General features: G+C 58.4%; 2 protein-coding genes across 8 annotated transcripts in view; one reads left to right on the top strand and one right to left on the bottom strand.

Annotated features, from left to right (window-relative positions):
* Nucleotides 1-16,947, top strand: part of APBA2 (amyloid beta precursor protein binding family A member 2) — a 217,462-nt gene extending 200,515 nt beyond the window's left edge. For all 7 annotated transcript variants that reach the window (XM_012764602.2, XM_012764605.2, XM_012764600.2 and 4 more), the window contains 6 exons: nucleotides 1,274-1,459; nucleotides 4,090-4,269; nucleotides 5,161-5,373; nucleotides 6,785-6,904; nucleotides 14,416-14,556; nucleotides 15,712-16,947. In XM_012764602.2, coding sequence (XP_012620056.1) covers nucleotides 1,274-1,459; nucleotides 4,090-4,269; nucleotides 5,161-5,373; nucleotides 6,785-6,904; nucleotides 14,416-14,556; nucleotides 15,712-15,783 — 912 coding nt within the window. In that variant the 3' untranslated portion in view covers nucleotides 15,784-16,947. The remainder of the gene's footprint in view (nucleotides 1-1,273; nucleotides 1,460-4,089; nucleotides 4,270-5,160; nucleotides 5,374-6,784; nucleotides 6,905-14,415; nucleotides 14,557-15,711) is intronic.
* A 1,426-nt stretch (nucleotides 16,948-18,373) lies between these two features.
* The window catches only part of ENTREP2 (endosomal transmembrane epsin interactor 2), a 349,185-nt gene continuing 343,111 nt past the window's right edge, over nucleotides 18,374-24,447 (bottom strand). Inside the window, exons 9-11 of the mRNA XM_012764608.3 lie at nucleotides 24,085-24,303; nucleotides 22,696-22,770; nucleotides 18,374-21,737 (exon numbers count right to left, since the gene is read on the bottom strand). Of these exons, the coding sequence (XP_012620062.3) occupies nucleotides 21,421-21,737; nucleotides 22,696-22,770; nucleotides 24,085-24,303 (611 nt within the window). The 3' untranslated portion in view covers nucleotides 18,374-21,420. The remainder of the gene's footprint in view (nucleotides 21,738-22,695; nucleotides 22,771-24,084; nucleotides 24,304-24,447) is intronic.

The raw sequence follows: 24,447 nt of genomic DNA, 5'->3' as shown, positions 1-24,447 counted from the left end.
GTGACAGGAAATTGGTTTGACTGAAAAATTAAAATGCTGGCAGAGGAGCTGGAGAGGTGGGAACAGGGGAGAGAGACTGTGGAGGCTGAAGTGGCCAGTCAGGGCTGGAGAGAGGATGGAGGCCATGTTGGTAGGCACCCTCTGTCTGCGAGGAGGATGGCTCTGCCGCTGACCTGAGCCGGAAGCCGGGAGCCGGGGGAGAGCACGTTTCTCACACCTGAGGATTGATTCGGGTGTTTCTGACAGTGGCCACAAGTCAGGAGTTGCCGAAGAGCCGACCCCAACTCTTCGCTTTCCAGTGTCCCTCCCTGGAAGATGACTTTTGTGGTTACGAAGCACCCTCAGGGCCTTGACTAGAAAATAGATCAGCCCCAGAGACAAAGGTGGAGCATTATCTGCTGCAAAAATGGATTCTGAGAGGAAGAAAAGGGCTCCGAAGGTTGCAGAAACACCAGATTTTCTTTTGTGAAAGGATGACAAAGGCATAAAAGACCAACTGATTAGTTTCTCAAGGCTTTGTGTGCAGCCTTGTTAGGTAGGGTTCGTGGGCAAGATGCTCTGTGGAGATTCCTGTCAGAGGACAAAAGCCAGGAAGAGTAATGGGCCTGCCAGGGGCTGAGGGAATTGAAGTCGGCTACGGAAGCCCATGGATTGGAGTCAGGAATGCTGCCTCGGTGTCTCCACCCTGGCCCGGGCTGCCTGGGCTCCCTGGGAGGAACTGGTTGGGTGGAAAACAGTGGCCTTGACGCTCGCCTCCTGCTCTCTGGGCCTATGAGAGCACATGCCTTGCAGGGAGGGGCCCTTCTCCAGGACCACGGATGGCTTCTCACTGGGGAGGGGACGGGCTTCGCCTCACGCCAGCTCCTGCTCGTCCTCCTGTGGGGACGGGTAACCCACCCTCGCATCATGCCTCCCTGAGTGTCGGCAGAGTCCCCTTTTGGAACTGGGGCTGAAGTGAGGGCAGAGTGACTTTGACCATGAATCGCCACCCCTAACGCTCTGTCCACTAGAGCCGTGGTTCTCAACCGGGGTGGTTTTGCCCCCGAGGGGACATTTGGCAACAGCTGAGGATACTCCTTGTTGTCTTACTTGGGAAGGGGGAGATGCCACTGGCATCTCATGGGTAGAGGCCAAGGCTGCTCCTAACTCCCTCCCCATAGAGAAGGATCTGGCCCCAAATGTCAGCAGCCTGACGGCTGTAAAGCCCTGGAGTGTTTTCATGGCATGTCCCTGTGATGTTCCCTGATGTGGGCCTGTCTCCCTCTCCCGAAAGGAGACCATGATGGACCACGCCTTGCGCACCATCTCCTACATCGCCGACATCGGGAACATCGTGGTGCTGATGGCCAGGCGCCGCATGCCCCGCTCAGCCTCTCAAGATTGCATCGAGACCACGCCCGGGGCCCAGGAGGGGAAGAAGCAGTACAAGATGATCTGCCACGTGTTCGAGTCAGAGGACGTAAGTAGACCCACGGCCTGACACTCCCCTCTGGGCAGGCCACACCCTGCACCCCGCGAGGCTCCAGGCCCCCAGGCTCCGTGCAAAGCGCCATAAGGTAGAAATTCCCTAAATTCCCTGTGCCGTTTTCGGCGTTTCTAGTGGAATCAGTGCTGCTTCGCACACTCTGAGTTTGCAAAGATAATAAACACAGCTTATTTCACTTCATGAAATAGATTTTTCTAGAGCTATTTATATAAATCGAGGCTTCATTAAATATACCAGGGGAGCTATCCATTTGAAGAAATCCTTTTACAAAACATTTTTCTCCCTTAGAATAAAGTCAATCTTTGTGTAATTTTTTTCTGTTACTAAAATGCACATTTTGCATGCCAGGGTTCTGGGAAGAGAGGCTCATCTGCGCCTGCGGCTTAGCTCTGCCTTCGAATGTGGCACTTCACGTCATAACAAGTTAAAAAATAATTCTGAAGTTTAGAATGCCAAAGAGTCACTGGAAGATCATGAACCCTGCTTCCTTGAGGGGGAGAAGGGCACCTTTATGAACCTGGAGAGGGAGAGGGGGAGTGGCTGGTGCCAAGGGGTAGCTCGGAAGAGGGACTGACCCCTCCAGCCGATCTCCCCCAGGGCCCACCATGGAGGCTGTAGCTGCCCCACCCTTGCTGCTGTTGCCAGAGTGAAATGTTTTTGTATGGCCTATGGCCACTCGGCCAGGGCATGCTGGTTCACATAAGGACTTGAGGGTGTTTCAGGGACCTGGGCTGCAGGGAAGGGTCCCAGGATGTTCACGCTCACAAAATATGGCATCGAAACTGAGTTTGAAGATGGAGTTCAAACCTGTGGGCAGGGGCAGTCATCTTCTTCCTGAGTTGAAGTCCATCTGAAATGCTTTGACGCCATGGCAGATTCACAGGAGAGGACATTTAAATGACGTACACACATACCCTTTCCACCGTTAGAGAGAGACTTCTGGAAACCTGGACAGGCATTTGTGTGTGACAGCGGGTTTGAGGACATCTTAGAGACCTGGCATGGGGGGTGGGCCGCCAGTGCTGGGCGGTGCGAGGCCCCGGGCAGGCCCGGGGGCAGAGGGTGGACAGCCAGCGTGTGTGAAAGTCGCCAAGGAGAGAAGGAGGAGCTTCCAAGGTGCCGACTGACGTGGATGGGTGTGGCAGAGCTTAAGGTCAGGGGATGCCACTGTGGCCTTGATTTTCTCAACTCAGTGGGAGGCAAGGCTGCGAGCACAGTTGGAGGGGTGGTAATGAGGCTCCAAGGGGTCCTTGAAGGAGGAAGGCAAGAACCTGCCGACGGAGCATGAGAGCCCCGGGCAGCTCCCCAGAGAGGAGGATCTGGTGGAGGCTCCATCCAGGTGTGCTACCGGGGTGAGTGCAGGGGCTGAGAGGACTGTGGAGTACCCGGAAGGACACAGAAGGTGGCCCTGGGGACACAGTGGCCTGCGCTGTAGAATGGAGCTCAGCTGTCTGGGGCCCACAGCCACATGGTGTACATGCTGGGTACGGCAGTCCCTGCCCAGAGCCTGCCAGCCGCACCTGCAGGAGGCTTCCTCTAAGCACTGGCCACCCCCATGCCCAGCCCCAGTGGCACCCACCCTGCAGCTGGGGCCTGGGTAGGGCTCCTGGCCTGAAGCAGGGGTAGGGACTGGGAGAGCAGAGCAAGCTCTCCAGCCGGCCCCAGTGCTGGCAGGAGGAGGGCAGGATGCAGGGCAAAGGGGAAGTGGGAGACAGTAGCTGGCAGCAATACACCAATGGCTTTGGGATTGTGCCCAAAGGAAGCACATGTTCCTGCAGGACCCAGCTCTCTTGGGCTTCTTCCCAGGAGCCTCCATGGGGTGGGGGGATGATGTAGGCCGAGGGAAGGTGGGGGAGAGGGGTGTCCAAAAAAAACCAAAGTTTTGGAGCCAAGGGTGGCGTGTAGTCCAAGCTGGGCTTTAGGCTTGTGGTGAAGGGATCCCATGCTTGCAGACCACCCTTCCCAGATAGGTGACCTCCATCCGGTGTAGGCGTGTGGACAGAACCAGAGGCTTGGGGGACACTGTGTCCCCAAATCCTGAGATCTCAGTTGGGGTGGAGCAGGTCCCTACCACCCTATCACCCCCACTCCCTCCACCATCCCAGAGGCCCTGCTGCCCCTGGGCTGCGCTGCCACCAGCCAGGCTCCCCACCAAGCCCCACCCGTATCTGGGCGGGCGGGGCCACCTGGCAGTTCCCGGGCCCAGCTCCTCCAGCCAGGTCCGCCCGCTGCCAAGATGCTGGGCGTGGGAAAGGCAAAAGCACGGATGAGTGCTTCCTATTAACTGTCTCGGGCCGGGTTTGGGAGGACAGTTCAGCCCAGAACCGGCAGCTGTTCATGGAAGGGCCTCCGTGCCCCGGGCTTCTGATCCGGCCCAGCCGGCTCTTGCACGTGCGTGTTCCTTTGCAACACGTCAGCCCCGCCACGTGTAGAGTGAGAAAGGAATTGAAGGCGAAGCCGCCTTTTCGCCTATGCTCTGTCTGTTGAGCTGAGGCTTGCTGAGGGTGCCCGTGCAGAACCCCCTTGATGGCAGCTGGGGGGCAGCAGGGCGTGGGCCAGAGCCGGCCGCCTGCCCGTGCCCAGCGGGTCTGCCCTTCCCGCAGGCGCAGCTCATCGCGCAGTCCATCGGCCAGGCCTTCAGCGTGGCCTACCAGGAGTTCCTGCGGGCCAACGGCATCAACCCCGAGGACCTGAGCCAGAAGGAGTACAGCGACATCATCAACACCCAGGAGATGTACAACGACGACCTCATCCACTTCTCAAACTCGGAGAACTGCAAGGAGGTGAGGCCGCTGTGGGGAAGCCGCATGCCGCCGGCTTCTGCCCCGCAAGCCGGGCTCCTGCAGAGCGAGCCTGCCCGGGCCACATGCACACGCAGGCTGCTGCCCTCCCACAGCCCGGGTGTCCTGCTCCTGCCTTCCAGCCGAGCACTGGTGTGTGAAATGAGGTGTTTGTCACAAAGAAGCTGATTATAATCAGTTTTGATGACCCTGAAAATGTGCCTTTCAGGGCTGTTACCATCTGCATGTGCTTAGCACCTGGGAGACAGTTCTGCAAAGCATGTGGCAGCTGTGAAACAGGGGCCTTGGGTGCTCTGGCAGGGGGGAGCAGGTGCCAGCATCTGCCCTCAGGGATCTTTGCAAAGTTCTTCCAGGACAGAGGCACAAATACCCTGGGGATGGACCGTATACCTCGACTGTTTGTTGAATGACTGAATGATTCTGTCAGGTTGTGCGTGAGTGAGGGAATGCATGGCAGGCAGTTTTCTGAGACAGTGACCCTTGAGATAAGATAAAAATAGAAGGACTTTTCTAGACAAGCCCGGGGGGGAGGGTATGGGTCCTGGAGTCTGAGAACATTCCTGTGGCTTTCGTGGGTTTGGCAGCGTGCACCTAGGACACTGCAGCCATGCTTGGGCTGGGGGACGCCATGCTGGGCGTCTGGGAGGGGATGGAGTCTGCCTCCAGGTTGCCAGGATTGCAGGGCCCCGGGAAGGCTTGGGAGCCAGCGAGGGGTGAGGCTGAGGGTTGGGCTGCAGGCTGGGCTGAGCTGGCCTTGGGTGCCAGGGCAGGGTGGGACCCACGGGGCCAGGTTTGAACTCCCGCCTCCGTGGGTGCTTGGCAGAGGCCCCGCCCCCCACCCGGACCCCTCTCACGCTGCCGGTCCCCTCGCAGCTGCAGCTGGAGAAGCACAAGGGCGAGATCCTGGGTGTGGTGGTCGTGGAGTCGGGCTGGGGCTCCATCCTGCCCACGGTCATCCTGGCCAACATGATGAACGGCGGCCCCGCTGCGCGCTCGGGGAAGCTGAGCATCGGGGACCAGATCATGTCCATCAACGGCACCAGCCTGGTGGGGCTGCCCCTCGCCACCTGCCAAGGCATCATCAAGGTGGGTGTGCTGGGCCCTCTGCCGGTGGTCACCCCGGCCCGCCTCCCTGTGTCCTCACTGTACTGTCATCCCCCTTGACCCATGAGAAATCCACCTGGGGACGGGTTGGTGACAGAGTCAAAATTTAAACCCAAGACTGAACCACAGGGCTGAGACCAGAGGAGGACGGACCTAGGCTGCTCCGGGCTTCTCACTTAGCCCAGGGCTGGGCCACGCTGGCCCCAGCAAGGGGCTGAAGACCTGTGGGACTTCCCAAGGTTAACACTGAAAGTCCCACTTCCACGCAGCCACTTCAGCCCTGGCAGACTGGGAGGGCAGGTCACCCTACCTGGATCGAGTGCTGGGACGCAGGTTGCCTTAAGTGAGGGAGGCCACCCTGACCGTCTGATCCATGAGCTTGCAGCTTTGGGAGGTGCTCAGCTGCCTGTCCCTGGAGGGGGTCAGGCAGAGGGGTCACAGCAGGTGGGGTGGGGGCATTCACACCTGGCCATGCCAGGGGAGCAGTCTCCAGACATCGGGCTCTGCCTGTTGGTGGCGGCTCCTGTGACCCATGTGTGGTCCCCTCCCCAGCCTACTGTGGTTTTGGTGCTGGAGGAAGCACCTCCCTCCTCTCTTATTTGGCTTGAGAGAGGAAAGGCATCCCCAGCCCAGAACATCCCATGAACGGGCTCCCAGGAGCTCCGACGGGCTATGTGTGTGGGGTGACCCCGTCTCCAGGCAGTATCCACGGTGTCCGGCGGGGCCTGACCTGCCAGAGGGGAGAGCTGCAAGCTGCAGCCGTGCTGAGGCTTGGACTCCTCCCTGCCTGCTCACCCCAACCTGACCCCAGAACTGGGGCCTAGGGTGCCTGCTGACAGTGGCACCCCTGGCTCCAGGCTGGCCTGTCTTGGTGCAGCCACCAGAGCCTTCTACGTCCTGCCCCCTCACTGAGTTCCACTGGGGTGGAACTGCCCTGGAGTCATCATCATTGAAGGGCATTTGGTTTTGAGGAAGGTGTCCCCAGGTTCTTCCGTAGGAAGTTCTCCTGCATTCAGCATGATGACAGCCCCTCCCTCAAACTCCTGAGGGTGACCCCAGTGCCAGGTGCATTGGTTCTTCTCTGCCACACTTGGAGCCTGGCTTCTGGCCCCTGGAGTGGCTGGTTGTTGCCCAGGGCAGAGGGTGCCCCGGATCATGGTGGGCCACAGCACACGCTGCCTTCCCCGATACCCAGTAGCTCTCATAAGGGTCAGGGTGATGCTCGTCCCTCTGCACAGAGAGGACAGTGAGGTCGAGAGGTGACTGCCTGCCTCACCCAGGGCACGTTCCCGCTGTACCTGGGCTCCGTCCTGCCCTCCCGACTCATCCTCAGCTGTGCCTGTGAGGCGACGTCCAAGGCTCAGCCTGCGACTCCTGTCCCCGTGCTCTGCAGGGCCTGAAGAACCAGACGCAGGTGAAGCTCAATATCGTCAGCTGTCCCCCAGTCACCACTGTCCTCATCAAGCGGCCAGACCTCAAGTACCAGCTGGGCTTCAGCGTGCAGAATGGAATCGTGAGTCCATCCTCCCTGCCCTGGGCCGCCTCCACCCCGGGGAGGGTCTGGGTCCAGGAAGTAGCTCCTGTCTGGTGGGCAGGACCTGGCAGTGGGCACAGCGGCCAGCAGCCAGGACATACAGGGTAGGAGCTTTCAGCGGCTCCCTGGGCAGGTCCTGGGTGGAAAGGGAGGGTCAGGGTATGACCATGGATTGGGTCCCCCAAGGCCTGCCGGCACCCCATTGTCCCCATGGTGGCTGTCCCTTGCATGGAGAGAGGGTCAGCAGGCTTCGCCAGCCACTGTAGCCTGCACACACAACCAGTTGTGGCATCAGACTCACTGAGCTCAGCAAACTCATTCACCCATTGGTTCATTCATTAATTTACTCATTCACTCACTCACTCACTCGGCCGGTTGGCAGATGTTTATGAAGTACCTGCCCTGAATCAGGCTCTGTGCCAGGTGCTAAGGAGGCTGGAGGGCTCCCTGGAGGCTGTGAGCTGGGCTCGAGTGAGTGCTGGTCTGCCCATAAAGCCGTGCCTGTTCCCCGGGCCGGAGATCTTCAGTGCAGAGTTCCCACCCTCTAACCTGTGTCTGGCCGGTGTGAGCTCCGTTTCCTAGGTTCTTCCTCCCACAAAGGTCCCAGAGGGCAGAGATGTGGCCACTAAATGGGTACAAAAGGAAAGGGCCAGCAATACCGCAAACTGTTTAAACCAGCCCTGAGTATGAAAGTGGCAACGGGGAGAGAGACTGTGGGATGGGTTGGGAGTGGTGTGGAGGCGTGGGGGGAAGATGTGTGTGCTCAGCCACAGTGGAAAGGTAATGGGGGAACATTCTAGAAAGATAACTACAAATGAGGCACAATTTTCCCTATTGTCATCTGGCAAAGCAGTGTGGTAGGGTACACAGGTCCTGGATTGTGTCACAGGGCTTGGGCTTAAGCCCCTTTGCTGTCCCTTCTGTGTTAGGACACATTTGCTGCTGTAGCAAATGCTCCCCAGGGTCAGTATGCTGAGAGTTTATTGGTCACATATGCCACAGTCTAATTTGGGGTGCAGGCTGCCTTGCTCCACAAGCCACTCAAGGACCCAGGCCCTGCCCTCTCGGGGTTTAGAGGCCTGTGCCAGGTGCTCTGTGTGTGGCTGGCACTGAGGAAGACACAGACAGCTTAGAAGACCCTGCAGAGGTTTTCGGGACCAGGGCCAGAAGTGACCCTTTGTCATTTCTGCACACATTTCACTAGCCAAACACCTCAGTCGCACACCCCACAAAACACAGAGGAGTCTGGGGAAGGGGTTCAGCTGGTGCCCAGGACCAAGAGGGTCCGGGGCATCTAGCCAGTGTCAGCCACACCTTCCTGGCTGCGTGACCCTGGGCAAGTCACTTATCCGCACCGGGATTCCCCTCACAAGGTGGTTGTAAAGATTGAGAAAATCCATACGGCATACCAAGATGTCCAAGGAGGACCCCTGGTCCTGCACCCTCTGCCCAGGAGGAAGGCCCCGTGGCGGCTGAACCCACACACAGGTGCCCAGACAAGTTGCGTGCGTCCCATTGGGATTTCTGTCTAGGCCAATTGCTGTCTGGCTTGGTCCCACCCTGCTGGGCCGCTCTGCATACACGTGACCTGGGCACAAGCAGCCACCCCACTAATTTAGGGGCTCTGCAGGAAATCTGCTAGGCCCATGTCTGCAGCCACCATGAGTGCCATGTGGACGGGCTGGGAGGGCCTGCTGAGCTGCCCCTGACAGTGGCTTGTCACCAGGGCCCGTGGGCGTCCCACCCTGGCCCTGGTCAGTGGAGAAAGACAAGGACTGACTCGGTGACCCTGCACCCCAGTGTCTCTGCGTGGGTGTCCCCAGGGCTGCCCCTGCCCTGCTAAGCAGCCTTGTGACCACACATCCTTTCTTCCTGGGTGGTACCGGGGAGCTGGCGGTCCTGTTCCGGTACCCCCACCCAGATGAGGGGCCGGCGGGCCTGGGTGGGTGGGCTGTGCTGTAAAATGCTGCTCATCTATGGCTCCGTCACACTGAGCCCTACAGGAGGGGCTGGCTTTCCCTGCCACGTGGTGGCCCACAGGCTGGGTTCTTGGTGCCTGTGAGCACAGCCCTGCCCAGAATAGGCCTGACACCGCCTTTCTGTCCCCCTCCCCCAAACTACAGCCCTAGGAGGAGTGTGGGGACTGGTGAGGTAGCTGGGGCACAGAGAGGTTTCGTGACCTGCCCCAGGTCACACAGCAGTAAGGCCATGCAGAGGACTGGAGGGGAAGCAGGTGGGGGAAAAAAGACGAGGAACGGGGGCTGCTGTGGCTTGTGCTTTGTGAGGGCTAAATTAAAGCGAGTGGGAAAGGAAGGGGTCACCAGCCGAGAGAAGCCTTGAGGCGCCTGGGTGCAGGGCCCTGAGCCTGCCTCCCGGAGACCAGGGCAGCGAGTGGGGTGGGGGGCGGAGCACAGCCTGGGGAGAGTGACAGGTGGCAGCGACAGGGCACTCTCCTTTCTGCGGGGTGCAGGAGGCTGAGGCAGTGGGGCGGGCAGGGGCTTCTCAGAATGCTGGGGGCAGGTTCAGGTAGCAGCAGACCTAGGCTGTGCGGGGCCTGGAGTGGGGGGTGGGGGCGGGGGTGATTCCCAGCTCTGTAGACAATCGCCAGGGTGGCCAGATGCGAGAGTCCGACGACATCCATTTCTTGGTGCCTCTGCCCCAGGCCTGGGCTCTGAGTTCCAGGCGATCATGAGGACCCAGCCAGTGTCTGTGAACTCGAGGGGTGGCTTGCAGGTGCCACTGTGGGTGAGGAGGGTCCTGGGATGCAGCCCTGCCCGCTGACGCGCTGTGGTCCAGCCTCTGCGTGGGGGGCGGGATCAGACCTCCTCGAGGCCCGTGCTCACGGCTGCCAGGGGGTGCTGGCCGCCGAGAGGTGGGGCACAGGGTGGCTCCCAGGGGCTTTCTCCTGGTACCTGGCAGCTCACCCTGAGTGTGCCAGGGAGGGTTTTACACGAAGCAAATGAATCTGCATGGCTTTGTCCTCATTACGGTCAGTCTCCCCAGTGACCCAGAAAATGGCACGCAGGTGGCTGAACAAATCAGTCATAATCTCTGCCTGGCTCTGCGTCCTGGCAAGAAACGCTGGGGCTTTCAAGTCGTCAGATGCTGTCCCCGTCCTCTGCGCCTGCCCCTGTGATTTCCGCAGCAACTGCCGCCTCTGCCAGGCAGCTGCCGCACTGCCCCAGGCCGTGTCTGTCCATCTGCCAGGCTGAGGAACACCACGGGCTCCGCCACTCAGCTGGGACCTCCAGGGAGGGGTGATCTTGGGAGAACATTCAGGAGGTCTGAGGGAACGTTCAGGCCACCCCAGTGCAAGTCCCCACAGTGTGCTCAGGATGGGACTGGTGGCCCCAAGACTCTTGAACCTCAGCTTTCAGCCCACCTGGCCTCACCAGAGGGGCCTGGCCTGGCACCCGTGGGCTCCCACTGCCCCCCGGCCCTGCAGTATTGGGGCTCTTTATTGGGTGTCACTTCTCTCAGGCCTTGCTGGCCCCCATGCCTAGTGAAGCTCTCATGAGTCCCCTCCTGCCCTCGCTGGGCCCTCAGGCCCTGGCTCCTGCTGGCCTGGGGCAGCCACAGGGGAACTTGTGTCCTGGGAGCTGGCCAGGCAATGAATGGGGAGTCCCCTCAGCCTTCACAGGGCCTGACCACATGGTGACCACAGTGGGGTGGTGGAGGACGCCAGGCTAGGAAATGGCATTTGTCAGCTCTTGTGTGGACCCGCTGCGGTTTTCTGCCTACTACAGAAACATTCCCTGTGGCAGTGGCAGAGTTTAATGTCAAATGAAATATGTCCCAGCCCTGGGGCAGTAGACATAAGTCTGGGTGCTAGAGTGTGGGAGGTGGGGGGAGGGAGCTCCACACAGTTGTGTGTGCGTGTGTGTGTGTGTGTGTGTGTGTGTGTGACAGGTACATCTGTGCCTCTCTAACCCACTGGACAATAACCTTATCCCAGACCCTAGCTGTTCAACTCTCCTAGGACGTCTGTTTTTCTTGTTTTTGTTTTCATTTTTTTTTCTCTTAAATAATTGTGGTGAAACACACATAACATGAAACGTAACATCTGGATCATTTTCAAGTGCGCAGTTCAGTGGCATCAAGCACACTCACACTATTGTGCAGCCGCCACCACCATCCTTCTCCGGAACTTTTTCATCTTCCCAAACTGAAACTCTGCACCCACAAAACACTAACGGCCCCTGTCCCTGACCCCAGGCCCTGGCACCCGCCGTTCTGCTTTCTGTCTCTGTGAGTCTGACTGCTCTAGGGACCTTGTATAAGTGGAGCCATTCAGTACCTATCCTCTCTTGACTGGTTTATTTCGCTCAGCATAATGTCCTCCAGGTCCCTCCTTGTTGTAGCCTGTGTCAGAGTCTCTGCGAGGCTGAAGACTAGTCCGCTGTGTACAGACCTCATTGTGTTCATCCACCGTCCGTCAATGGACACTTGGGTTGCTGCCACCTCCCAGCTGCTGTGACCAGGAGCGTGCGGTCTGTCTAGTTTCACTGCCACGGTGCTTCCACCCCCTCCGGTCCATCTGTCTGGGGTCAGTTCTAGGACCCTGGAAATGGAAGCCCCCCCACCATGGGCAAACCCACCCTGCAGACCCAGGGCATCCCTGGTCCAGTTATGGGGTGGCATTGTCTGTCGCCATGTCACAGGTGAGGACTGTGGAACAGAGTGGCGAAGTGACTTGCCCTGAGTCTCCCAGCTGGGAGGTGGCAGAACCAGGTTGGGCCTGAGGCCTGCTGGACACACTCACTGCCCCTCACCAGATGCTTTGCATGGTGCCAGCGTATCAGAGAGGGCATACAGGTGGATCGGGGGCATTTGTGACCAGTGCAGAGGCTGGTGTGTATCTAGGGCCCAGAACGTCAATAACCAAGCAACAGAAGTGCACGTAAGGTGGTGGCCGGGCGGACAGTGTAGCTGCTGAGCCCACAGGGAGCACTGTGCGGACTCATGGCCGTAGTCTCCGTGAGCCTCCTCATCTGAGAAGGGGTCTGCACACATCTGAGCGAGTTTTGCACAAGTGCCTTTTCCATTTCAGCCTCATTACACCCCAAGTACAATGCATCAGTTTGCAGACAGGCCTAGATAACCCAATTGACGCTCCTCCCAATGGATCCTGCTCTCTCTTCCTACAATCCCTTCAAGAAATCCTTCCTCTTGAGAAGCGCACCCACGCGCTTACAACGTGCCACCATCCGTTTCTTGCCGGACATGCTTCAGCTTGGCCCCTCAGCACCTCCTGTCTCCCTCCCCTACTCCCTGCCAGCCTGTCCCCAGACACCCCCAGGGCCTGAGCCCACCCTCCCAGCAGCCCCCTGTAACGGCACCAACCCACTTCCACCCCCTGCCCTCCTTTCCCGCCTGTGTCTTTTCTGGAATCTCCAGCACTAGGAAGACAGCAGCCATTAGGGATCTGATCAAACTAGCACTTTCTAAGGAGCGTCCTAGCTCTTGGCCAGACTGGAGAAGTGAGCCTGGCTGCCCTGAAGCACCTCCTTCTGGGTCTTCAAAGAACCAGTAATGTTTGACACAAATGTTTGGCAATCAGGTGAGCAGAGCCTTCATGAGGCAGAACAGGGGCTCCACCTTTCTAGACAACAGTGGCCAGGGGACGAGCTGCCTCTATTTCTCTGCCCAGCTCCCAGCCAAGCCTGCTGGGCCAAGTCCTGGCTTCTGGGTCGGTAACCAGGCTCTGCTGCAGAAGTCCAGGTGGCCAGGCGGCAGTGGCTGTGGCTGTGGTATCAGTCTGCACCTGTGTCTCCAGCCAAACCAGAGCATCTCCTTCTAGAAAGGGAGGGATGCTGAGTGCTGGGGATGGCAGCTACCATGGCAGGACCCACACACACGTGGTCAGCTTGGAAAAGCCTGTGGAGTTTGCGACAAGGCAAAGCTCACAAAATAAACGACAGACGGGAGTCCTGTGGGTGGTGGACTTTTAAGCCTGTCTCAGCCTTAAGAGATGCGGTGGCTGGCGCTGAGGGACAACATGGGGCAGGCAGGGGCGCAGTCCCATCGGAAGGTGGGGCCGACCTCCAGTGGGCCCCCGGCAGTCAGGGCCCTGCTGAGGGGACCGGTGGGGTGAAGCGGAAGGGGAGGGTGCTCACTTCAGGGCACCCAGAAGAGCCCCCGTAAGGCAGAGCCTTTCCATGGAGGGACAGGAACAGCCACGTGGCGAGAAGGGCCCGCCTTGAGCCTGGGCTCTCCCACCACTCACACCTGTGCCGGCCTTTAGAGTGACCAGAGTTGCCCTTCCTGACCCTGGGTCATGGCCCCTGCCTGTTAAAGTATAAGAACCCTTAAAAAGTCACAGAAACGCTAGTGAGACAGTAGCTGGACTGCCAGGAGCCTCAGATTGAGGAACCCCAAGGACAGAAGGCCACTGTGAATTTGTTGAGGCTCCAGGTCACGGGGCACTCTGGGTCAGGCTCCCACTAGCCTGAGCCTCCCTGCCCAGCTCGGAGCTCCTCTTCCTCATCCTCAAGCCAGCTGATGTGGTGCAGCCCTGGACGGTGATGCTGCCGGGTTGTGGGGGACAAGCGAGACCTCTAGGTGCGGTGTGGCTGCTCTCCGGACGCCTCACTCCAGGGGGGCTGCTGCCTGTGTGCCCAGCTCTTCCCCGCTCTGTCGGTGGCTGATATCCCCTGGCCCCTTGGAAGCAGCTAGTGGTAGGGGGAGGCTGGTCCTTCCCTGTCCCCCCTCACTGCATCTCCAGCCGGGGCTGAAGGGGTGTGGGAGCCCCCGGACTTTGGCCCCTGCTCCTGCCATGGTGCCTTCCTTTCCACGCCCTTGGTGGGTATTGCCGAGGCCAGAGGTGTTCCCGGAGCCCCTCGGGAGCTGTCGGGTGCAGCTCTGGCCCCCTTGTCTCCGTGAGCCCCAGGCCTTGCCCCCCGGGGTCTGCTGTCCTCTCCCCGGTGTCTGCGTGGAAGCTCACGGTGTCTGCGTGGAAGCTCACATTTCTAATGCCTTGACTTGTAGTGAATTTGCAAATGGTGGAGACAAACTTAGGGGCGTCCTTGTCACTTTCCCAGATTCTCTCCATTTGTCAGCTCATGAGTCCATCACCTTGCTCCTCCCCAAGGTGGGAAGGGCTGATTGTCTTCCCTTGGAACAGGAGCAGCTTGCGGCTGGCAGGGAATTGGATCTGGAATGTGCACTAACTGTGCACATCACCCACCCTCCACCCCCACCAACGCCAGGAGCAAAGGCTGTGGCATGGCGTGGGGTGGGGGACAGATTCTATCACGGGGGTCCAAGGGCCTGGATGGCTCCCCACACACCCTAGCTTTGACCCTTTTTTAAAAAAAAGAAAAAAAAACATATTCCAACTCCAAATCTCCCTGTTCATGAGTTAACAAATTGCAGGTAGGAGCAGTCATCACACAGGGCTTTCCCCTCTGTGGGTCCCTCCTTTGGGGACCCCGTGAAGCACCTGTCAGGGGTGGCATGGACGTGTGTGCTGACCTGCCGCGTCTGCTTAGATCTGCAGCCTCATGAGAGGGGGCATTGCCGAGCGAGGGGGCGTCCGTGTCGGCCACCGCATCATCGAGATCAATGGGCAGAGCGTGGTGGCCACAGCCCACGAGAAGATTGTCCAAGCTCTGTCCAACTCGGTCGGGGAGGTAAGATCATCCCTGTCCCTGCCCCGCCGCCCCCGCCACTTTCCTGAAGCCAGGACCCGAGGCTAGGGGCATATGGTGTGCTCAGGAAAGCCGTCGGTCCCCACGCCCCAGGGAAAACCCACCCTTCTTAGGAGAGCCTGGCCTGCCAGGACCTCCTTGGGCATCCCCTGCTAGCTGGGTCCTCTGTGCTCCGTCTTGCCCTGTGAGCCTCCCTCTCTGCGGGAAAAGCTCATCCAAGGGCTCCTGGTGGGGCAGGTGGGAGGACGCATCTGCAGGGGGTACCTGTGTGGGTGGTCAGACCAGGGCTTGAGACCTGCTTGACCCAGGGGGGCACTGCACCCCACTGGGCACCCAGAGGGGCGTCCAGCAGCACCGTTGGCATGGCAGCAGACTGCTCAGGGCGCAGGCTCTCTAGAGGAGTGGGCACTGCAGGCCATGGGGACGAAGCACAGAGCCCACTGTCACTTTGCTTCCAGAGCGTTAGTGTCTTCCTGCCTCTACATGCCTCTTCCCAGTGTCCCCAAAGAAGGATTATTGGGAGGCACCCCACAAGTTGGTGTCCCTGGGGAGCGGTTGCAGGTTGCTTGTATACGCAGCCCCTTTGGAGCCAGGGATCGAGGCCAGGGCCTAAAGGGTCATTTGCTAACTGATCCCCAGAGGATGGGGGACCTGAGCCCCCCGACCCCCTGCAAGCCAGTCCCCAGCCCTCGGGAACTTGCTTTAGCTGCAGTTCCGTGGGAAGGGGTGTGTGTCTCTGCACTCCCCCCTCCCCCGAGTCCTCCTCACTGAAGCAAAGCGCACACCTTGCAGGGGCTTCGGAGGCCAGGGCACCCCTGGCCTGCCCCAGCCAGTGGCCAAACTGTTGTCTCCATTAAAAGCCCAACTTCTCACCCCCCTCCCATGTTAAACTGAAAACAAAACTAGCACTCACCCTCTAGAGCCCTCTAAAGACGGGGTGCGGACGCGATCGCAGCCTGCACGTCCGGGGAGGTTTCTAGGTCACCATGGGCCTGGCAGGCCCTTCTTTTGCCTTCCCTCTAAAGACTGGCATTTCACACCGGAAACGCGGGGTTTTCACATCCATTGCTTGTTGTCACCAGATTGCATGGAGGGGTGGGCGGGCGAGCGAGGCTCAGCTCCTGTCTCTGTTGGCAGATTCACATGAAGACCATGCCCGCCGCCATGTTCAGGCTCCTCACGGGCCAGGAGACCCCGCTGTACATCTAGGCCACAGCCTGGCCACACCGCGGAGCTGGACGCCAGGCAGGCCTGCCCGGGCCCAGGGGAGCCAGAGCCAGACCCGGGCCGAGGACCTGACCCCTGACCCCACAGCCCAGCAGGGACACTGGCTCCCCAAAGGTCGTGCCCTCGCCACCCACTTTTTTTTTTTATTTTGCCAAAAAGGAGTATATCTTTATCAAAGGAGAGTCACAGGAACAAATCTTTGTAAAACAGTCAAGTATTTTGCCACGTTCTGAACGTTTTCTCACTGCGACGGACCGGGGGTGTGTCCCGGTCCCTGTGTGTGGTGTGGAGTGTGTGTCTTTTCTCCCTGAACTGTAGAGAGTGAACGTGGGCACCTGCCGGGTGGCCTGAATGGAGGCCTCCAAGGGCCGCGTCCCCGGGCAGGCCAACGGCCACCCCTCGGCTGGGACGTCTGGGTCCTGGGGGGTGGGGGCTCTGACAGTCCCCAACGGCTGCTTTCGCTGCTGCTTCTGCAGGAATGTGGCAGCCCAGTTCCCAGGATGTGACTGGTAATGAAAGTTTGGGGACATGTGATTGATTGTAAATAAAGGATGATGGCCACAACATCAAAACTCCATATTTATTTAGATAATGCTGCCGTTTGGACTTTTATTTTGGCAAGCCGTCATTCAGACGATAGGGTCTTCCCATGGTGACCCGGGACCACACCTGCTTCTCCTGCCCGCCCTGGGCACCCTCCCTCCCGGGCAGGGCTCCCGCTGGTGGGACCCGCTCGCTGTCCTGCCAGGAACACGGGGAGCACGGGTGTGTGCCCCCCATTTGAAATCTATCTACACACACACATCCACACCTGTGCGTGCCCCCCGAAAAAACAAAACCCACACCAGGAATCCCGACCTCTGCCACTCCCGAGGCAGCCGCCCTGGGCAGTGTTGGTGCGTGTGTAGATAAGTCAGATATAGTCTAGCTCAGTCCACTAGAGATCCATGTTAACTGACGTCATTTTGTCCGAAGTCTCTTTTTTTGGCCCAGGCCTTGAAGAATACACTGTGACTTAAGAAGCCTTACCACGCAGTAACTAAAGCTTTAGGATTACTGTATTTGAGGAGTGCCCGTGTGTTGCATGCAGCTGACCTTAGGAAGACTTCGTGCATATCACTAATAAACCTGAAGTCCTGATGAAAAGCTCTTCGTGTGGCTGGTTTGTTAACTGATGGCGGGTGCCCGCCTGTCCTCAGACTTCGCGATCTCAGCTCGAGGCTCCGCAAGTGTGCTGTGTGGCGGCAGTGGCAGCGGCTGCTCAGCTTCCTGCGAGGGTCTCGGGTGGCCTCAGGAGCCATCACTGACGAGGTGGGAGGGTGGGCGATCCAGGTGTCAGGTGGGCAGTGCCCTGCAGCAGCCAGCCATGGTGACCAGTCGCTGGCCCATCCCTCGTTCTCCACCCACCCCCAGAGAGGAGGCATGGCTGGCAGGGTACTGCCTGATTAAATACAGGAAGACATGGAGCCTTGGGATTCTCCACATTTAAATTTAAATTACCTCCAGGAGAGGGGTGGTGTGTAAGAGACTGTTGCAGCACCCGTGCCAGAACCTTCCCTGCCTCGTGAGCTCCCTTGCAGCCTGGCTAGAATAACAAGACTCCGGCAGCTCTCCCACCACTTACCTTTCCCCGTGGCCACCATCCTGCTGCCACTCACCTGGCATGTGGAGGCCGTGGAGGTAGATGTGGGCTTTGTTCAGAAGGCCACGGGGTGGGGGTTCCAGCAGTGTTAGCCTGGGGGCCCTGGAGCGGCCGGACCGCTCCTCTCTGGCCTGCCCACGGCAGTGTGTGCTCCACGCCGTGAGCCACTGACCAGGCACCTCCAGGGCCAGGCATTCTTGGGGAACTGCAGAGTGAGAACACATTCTCACCTGGCCACCCGGAAGACATGTGCTAAGAGCTCACCTGAACTCACTTTTGGCCATCAGGGCCATGTAAACCTCTCAACGTGAACTCCAGCTCCACACCTTTCTTTTCCCAGAAAGTATGCATGGCAGATGCAAAGAAAAATGTTCAGTAGGAAATTCCATTATAAAGAGCGGCATAAAGGCCTTCCCTCCCCCTGGACATGCTGAAGAATTAAAAGCAAAATAAAATTCTTCACTTGGCCAAGAAACAAGAACTGCTAGCCAGGGATGGCCCACATCCTTGGGGAATGAAAGGAAACGTCACCTGAGCCAAAGCTGGAAGGAAGGGGCCTCACTCAGGAAGCCAAGGGGAACATTTCCAGTAATGCCTCAGACAAGGCAGAAGGAGGTTCGTGGCTGGCAGGTGAGAACGGGGTGGGATTCCCACCAAATGATGCACATTTTTAAAAACCCACATCCAAGGAAACTGTGGGCTGCAGGCTTGTGTTCCTCCTGGAAGCCCTCAGATGTCGCACCCATGGAGGTGTAGGTGTCAGTATGGGCAGGACCTGCCTGGGTCCGCACCTGCTCTCCTCCCCTCCCGCCCCGAGAGCTGAGCTGTTCCAGAAGGCTCCCAGGAAGCCTAGCGGGCGGCTGTGGCTGCCTCACGCTCCTGGTGGGGTGGGGCGGCCCTGCTCTCGGCCAGTGGCGCACGCGGGCCCAATCAGACCTCAGAGACACAGAGGCCAGAAATATTTTTTATTAAAACACTTATCATTATTAAAACACCTTGAGGTACATTAAATAAAGACAACCTTTGCAGTTGTACAAACAGGTCTCTGGTGGCTTGAAAACAATTTCTTATAAATTCTGCCTTAGCAGCCTCTGTGAGTCAGTACAGGTGAGGGGAAAAACATCCTTTTGAAATAAGCTTTCTGTCACAGGGCTTGTCACGAGCATTTAATTTGGATCATGGTCTCCACCTGAAGGAAACCTTAAGTCCTTGTGAACAATGTCCCCACCTTGCCTGCCACAGAGTTGGGGTGCAGAGTTCCCCCACCTCAGCATCCCGAGAGGCCTCCAAGCCAGGTAAATGGCGGCGTCCTAGCAGGTGCTGCCCCCACGGGTCTCGGGAGTGGGCTGGGAGAGTGCCCAAGACCCAGTGAGCCGTAAAAGGAGAGGGTCACCTCCCAAACAGCCGCAGTTGGGCCCATTTCAGATACCCAAACGGGAGTAGGAGATGAGGCCCCCAGTGGGAAGGTGTGCCAGTGGGGGGACGCCAGCTCTCCTCGCGGCCGTGAGCCGACACGGCCTGAGGCCGGGTGCCCACTGCCAGAGCTCTAGTGCCCAGGTGCCCCGGTGCCGGGCTCTCAGGGTACCATAGGTGGTGAGTTAAGCTGCCAGTACATTCTCTAGTGGCTCTAACTGGCACCTCTGTCTTCTGGGGAACCTTTCCTGGAAGCCCAGAGCCTGGGCCTTCCCAGAGCACACAGGTAGCCCTGAGCAGGTAGGCCCAAAAGGGCTCCCTGCCACCGCCCCTGACAGCCTTGTTTCTAGAAGGCAGAAGGCTCCAGCCCAGTGGCATAGTTAGGTACGGTTTCCTGATCCACAAACAGAGCTGCCAAGTGCGGTTAAGGTGTGAATGGCAGGACACTTGGAAACCCCTGGGACTATCGCCCTGCACCTGGGGGAGGCACCGCCTGGGGGAGGAGCCCGGGGACAGACAGGACAAGGTCCTGCTGCGGAGAGGTGAAGGGCAGGATTCAGAGCACCAGGCTGGGTGGCCCAGCGGTGCCTCACCCTGGCTGCACAGTGGAAGTGCCCAGAGGCTGAGTCCATAGGGTGCGGGCGTCTTGGCCTCATGGGAATTGCAGCCAGGTCTGAGAACTGCAGCCCTAGCCCACCTGAGGGACACTGCTGTATGCTCCCCCAATCCTGGCGTGAACTCCCCAAACAGGCAAAACCCCTGCAGCTGGTGGCTCTGGCTCACACCTTGGAGATGGTGCAGGTTCAGAGCCCAGGGCCCCGGGCGTTAAAGCTTTGCTCACAGACTCAGGGGAGACCCTTCTGAAAATCCATCCATTAATTGCACCTGCAAAGAGACTTATTTGGGGGACTGCAAATCTCTCACTTGAGAAACATTAGAAATTTCCTGTTTCATAGTCTGAATAAAGTGCTCATAAGTTCACCTCTAGTACATCTCTCATGGAAAAGTTAGGGTTGTCATTGAAAGGCCTGATTTATATTTTTCCAGCTCTCTAACCTCTGGGAAACAACAACCAATAACATCAATGAACCTCAAAGCCTTGGCAGGTGACCATGGCTGGGGGATTCCCACACCTCAGGTTGCGGGGCCCAGCTTTCCGCCACACAGAAGCTCCCCAACACACTGGGGACTGAGGGAGGGGGCAGGGGTTCGAGGACAGAGGAAAGCAAGAGCCCAGCAGTGGTGGGCACCCCTCTGGTTCCCCCTGCACCCCCTGTGCCAGGCCCACGGGCTCTCTTATGAGACCTGCAGGCTGGGGCTGCATCGTCCAACGCAGGGGCCACCAGCTACAGTCAAGGGCTCAGCAGCCCCATGTGCCAGTGGCGGCAGCTTTGGCCGCCCAGATACAGGCGTTTGCATCACTGCAGAAAGTTCCAGTGGATGGTGCTGATCCAGGGCCATTGTCGGGAACCCGCTGCTGCTGCTGATGCCAGAAAACAAGGGGCTGGAGGAAGGTTTGGAAAAAGTCAAATGCGCCCAAGTTGTCCAAAGGCACGGAAGACGCACCCCGGCTGGGCTTGCCTGCTTCTGCACAACCAACACTGTGGGCGTTTTCCTGGAAATAAACGGTTTGCAATCTGCATCCTCCCATGCAGATGTGTCTGCTGCCACTCGATGGGTAGGTACCCACATCCTGGAGAAGCAGGCCTCTCCCCTCAGACCTTGACCCACTGAGGCCAGTGAGGTGAGGCCAGACACGAGGGAAAGCCCCCAGAGGGGCTTAGAACAGGTGCTTATTGTTAGGGAACAAACAACAACTATAGTGTGTCTGCTCCAGGTATAGGATGGCAGATGGCAGAAAGAGCCCAGGGAGACAGTGGGGAGGCCCCACAGATGGAGGCCGAGGGAGACTAGGAGATCGTGGATTCTTCCAGGCCCCTGCAGGCCCCACCTGCCTTCAGGGGTGGCTGTGCAGCCGTGGAGTCCCTCACGTGTGCCTACTCATACGATAGCCCTGTGACCCGCAGACAGAGGTGGGCCCAGGCTGCCATCTGTGCTAAAATTACCTATTGCCTTTTAAAGGAATAGGTCAGAATACGGTAAGTGTTTGGTTACAGGGCGATGCAAACTGCATGAGAAAATGGTCTCATTGCTTGATGTCGTCCTCTGTCCACTTAACACTAAACCTGAACTGGGGACAAGCAGAATCTTGGTTTTGACAGCCCTGATTTTGAAGATATTTAGGGTCTTTAAATTACACGAGTGTCTCCTGTTGCTGTATTCGTATTTATGCTCAGTTCAAGGTGCCACACACCAGATAAAACCGATGAGTTCACCGGGGATGTGAGTCATCTTTCTGAATTACTGGACTAGGTAGGAAATGGAATCCCCAAGGAAACAACTGATCGGATCCACCTCAAGACAGGGAATAACTGTCCCCTGATGAGCCACCGTGAGATACTCCCAGGTGTCCCCTCGATGGTTCTGTGCCAGGACGGTGGCTTCTGGCAAGAATGTCAATGGCTCCAGTCCTGTCGGTGTCCACATCTAGACCTGGGGCTCCTTCATACCTGGTCGGGGACGCCAGCACTGAAGACAGCCTCCTCCAGGGGGCGCTCCTCGGACGACACTGCCGCGCGGATGGCGCCCACCACGTGCCGCACCTCGGGAGGGAGGGCACAGTGCGAGTGTTCCAAAAACTTAGCCACCAAGACTCTGGTGTCTGCATAGGCCTTGCTGTCCACTAAAGAGTGCGGCCGCTCTTTGGAGACCGCTGGGAAGACCTCTGGCACTGGCTGTTGGCTGATTTTCCAGGTGTCTGGGTCCCCAGGTGGTGAAAGCTGGGGCCGACAGGCAGCCACAGCAGAGCGAGACTTGGAAACTAAAAGTCAAGGGAAAAGATATAATTCAAAAACTACTGGAAATAAAACAAAAGGCAGCTGTCATAAGTTCTTTAAAAAGCAAAGAAAAGCATGCTCAGTTTTCTGAGTTCCTGGGCTGGCTCCCCAGCCGTGCCCTGCTTCCCTTGTCCCGTCATCCCCTCTCAGCCCTGAGACCAGCTGGTGTTAACCTCGGGGGGCTGCCGACCTCCCAGAGCTGGAGGGCTGGGGACCAGGGCCCTGCGGGAACAGGAGCCGGACCCTTTGCAGTCTTCCCAGCTCAGTGACCTGTGCCCTCTGGGTCTGATCTCTTGCAGGGCAGAATGGTGCCATCTAGAGATGGAATCTGCGTTAGGACCAGGGCTAGGGGTGGCAGAGGGAAAATGAGACCCCCTGCACCATGCCCCGTGTGACAGCAGCCACCATCCAGGGCCCTGTCCCCACTGACTGCCAGGAACGGGGCTCTGCCCCCCAACAAGGCCGACAGCTGCTCTGCATGACCCACGGAACGAACACCAGTCTGAGGGCCCCTCCGCGAAACCCAGCTGTGATCAGCTCACCAAGGCTCAGATCAGAGCCTGACGTGCCCCGCCTGAATTTGAAATCACACAAAGTAAACACGTGTGGGTAGTCTGTTCTGGGGTCCTTTTTGTGGCAACGAGCAAGCCCAGCAATTAAACATGAGAAACTGTAAGAATGCCCCCCGCCCAAATAAAATCTCATGAATAAGAGAAGCAGCAGGCACACGTACGTTAAATTAGCTATGGCCTCCAATACAGGCGTGCCAAGAGAGAAGGGAAGGGAAAGGCACTTTTGACGCCCAGAGAGTTGGGAACTCGCACTCGTGGGTGATGGTGTGAGGGCTGCACTTAGAGGCAATGCAGCCAGGGACCCACGGGGCACCCCCACCCCCACTTCCTGCAGGTGCAGCCAAACGGATTCAGAAAAGGTGCACCTCACCGGTCCCCGGAGCAGCCCGAGACAGCCCTGCTTCTAGGTCCTGGCTGCACAAGGCTGTGTGTGAGGAGGCATCACCTTAACCAGAAAGAGAATGAACAGTGAACACATGAAACAGGAAAAGGAATTACTGATAAAACTACAATAACCCGTGTGTGGCGTGGCTTAGACGTATATTTTAGATGTCAGACAAGCAGCAGAAACCTGCTGACCGAACCTAGGCCATCAGCAGATTAAGATAGGAACAGCCCTGCAACGGCCAGGCCCACCGTGGCTTGGACAAAGCCCAGCACCCTTTGCTGGCACACCCACCCACATGGGAGGTGCTCCTGGGACCCCAGAAAAGCGCCGTGCCCAGCCAAGAGGACACGGGGGCGACAGGTGATGCAAGGGTATCGAGAAGGAACCGTGATCACCTCTCCCTTCAGCTCCAGCCCTCACATGTCACAGGTCACAAAGCATGAATTTCACTTGGGGCAGGTGAAGAAAGACATGGGGAGCACAGAGCAGGCCCTGAGCCCCTCCAAGTGCAGGGGATAGGCCCCCTGACCTCAGTGAGTGCACACGAGCCCTCACTGAGGGGCTCCATCCTCCCAGCCCAGTCAGGCTCTCGTTTATTTGGGGCTCGGCTGGACAACATCACTGAGGTGAGACTATCCAGGATCCACTGGGCCCTCTTTAGGGTTCTGCAAAAAAGTCCCCACTGTGATGGCATTACAGTCAAAGCCCCACCAATCTTTCCTGGCAGAAACTGTACCCTCAAAAAAAAAAAAAAAAACCAGCAAGAAGAACAGGGTGCAAGTTCTGCAACTGCAGGGCACATAAGACTCCCAGGGAAGCTCGTGTGAAATGCAAACCCCTGGGCCACTGGCATGGGGACTGGATGTCAGGTCCTACAGCCCAGGGCACTGCCCCTCAAACAGTCACTGGGGAGATTCAATGCAAATGCCAGGGAGCACTGCCAAGAGTGCCCGTGAAGTGCTGCAGAAAACATACCTGTGTCTGCCTGGGGCAGCTCCCACTGGAGGATACCCCCCATCCAGAGACACTGCCTGTGGTCACCTGTCCTGGACCCCAGAGCGGGTGTTCAGCACCACAGGTAGTGTCTGGGGCTGGCTGAGCAGCCTGGTGGGCTCTTATCATCCTAAACATCCTAAACTCTCAAATCCTTCCTCCTCTGCCAGAATGACAAGCCTGATGGGGACACAGCGGGGACCCACAGGTTGCTCACCACCCACGCCCAGCTCAGTGGCCTCAGGCATCAAGACCACATTCCCTGTGGCCCTGGACCTCCCAGGGCCGTGCCTCAGCTCACAGGGGTCACTGAGAGCTACAGTGTCCAAGGCAAGCCATCCACCCCCTAGGGACACAGGGGAGCCTGGCCAGCCGTACCTGCTGCTCCAGATGTGCATGAAGTGGGGTCGCTGGTGGAGCGGGACACATGCCTGGGACCTTGCTGTGTCTGCTTGTCTGTGCTGGGATCCTCCAGAGATGTGCAAGCAAGGCGGGGGGCGGGGGGCGGGACACCCATGGGGCTGTCAGGGGACGGGTGGCTGGGACCCGGTGCGGCGGCACCCTCGGACACCAGGAGGTTTGCGCTGTCGGCCGGTGCTGCGAGAGAAAGGACACAACATTAGGGTGGGCAACATGGCAGCCGCCCAATGTGGGACAGCCCCTGCCCTTCAAACCTCAACACCGGATAAACTCTGAACTCTGGGGGTATGGAAGCACCAAGCCAGGCTGACAAACGCTACT

The sequence above is a fragment of the Microcebus murinus genome, chromosome 7, assembly GCF_040939455.1.
Source record: "Microcebus murinus isolate Inina chromosome 7, M.murinus_Inina_mat1.0, whole genome shotgun sequence".
In the NCBI taxonomy this organism is placed as follows: Eukaryota; Metazoa; Chordata; class Mammalia; order Primates; family Cheirogaleidae; genus Microcebus; species Microcebus murinus.
This window is presented reverse-complemented; position numbering and strand designations above follow the sequence as displayed.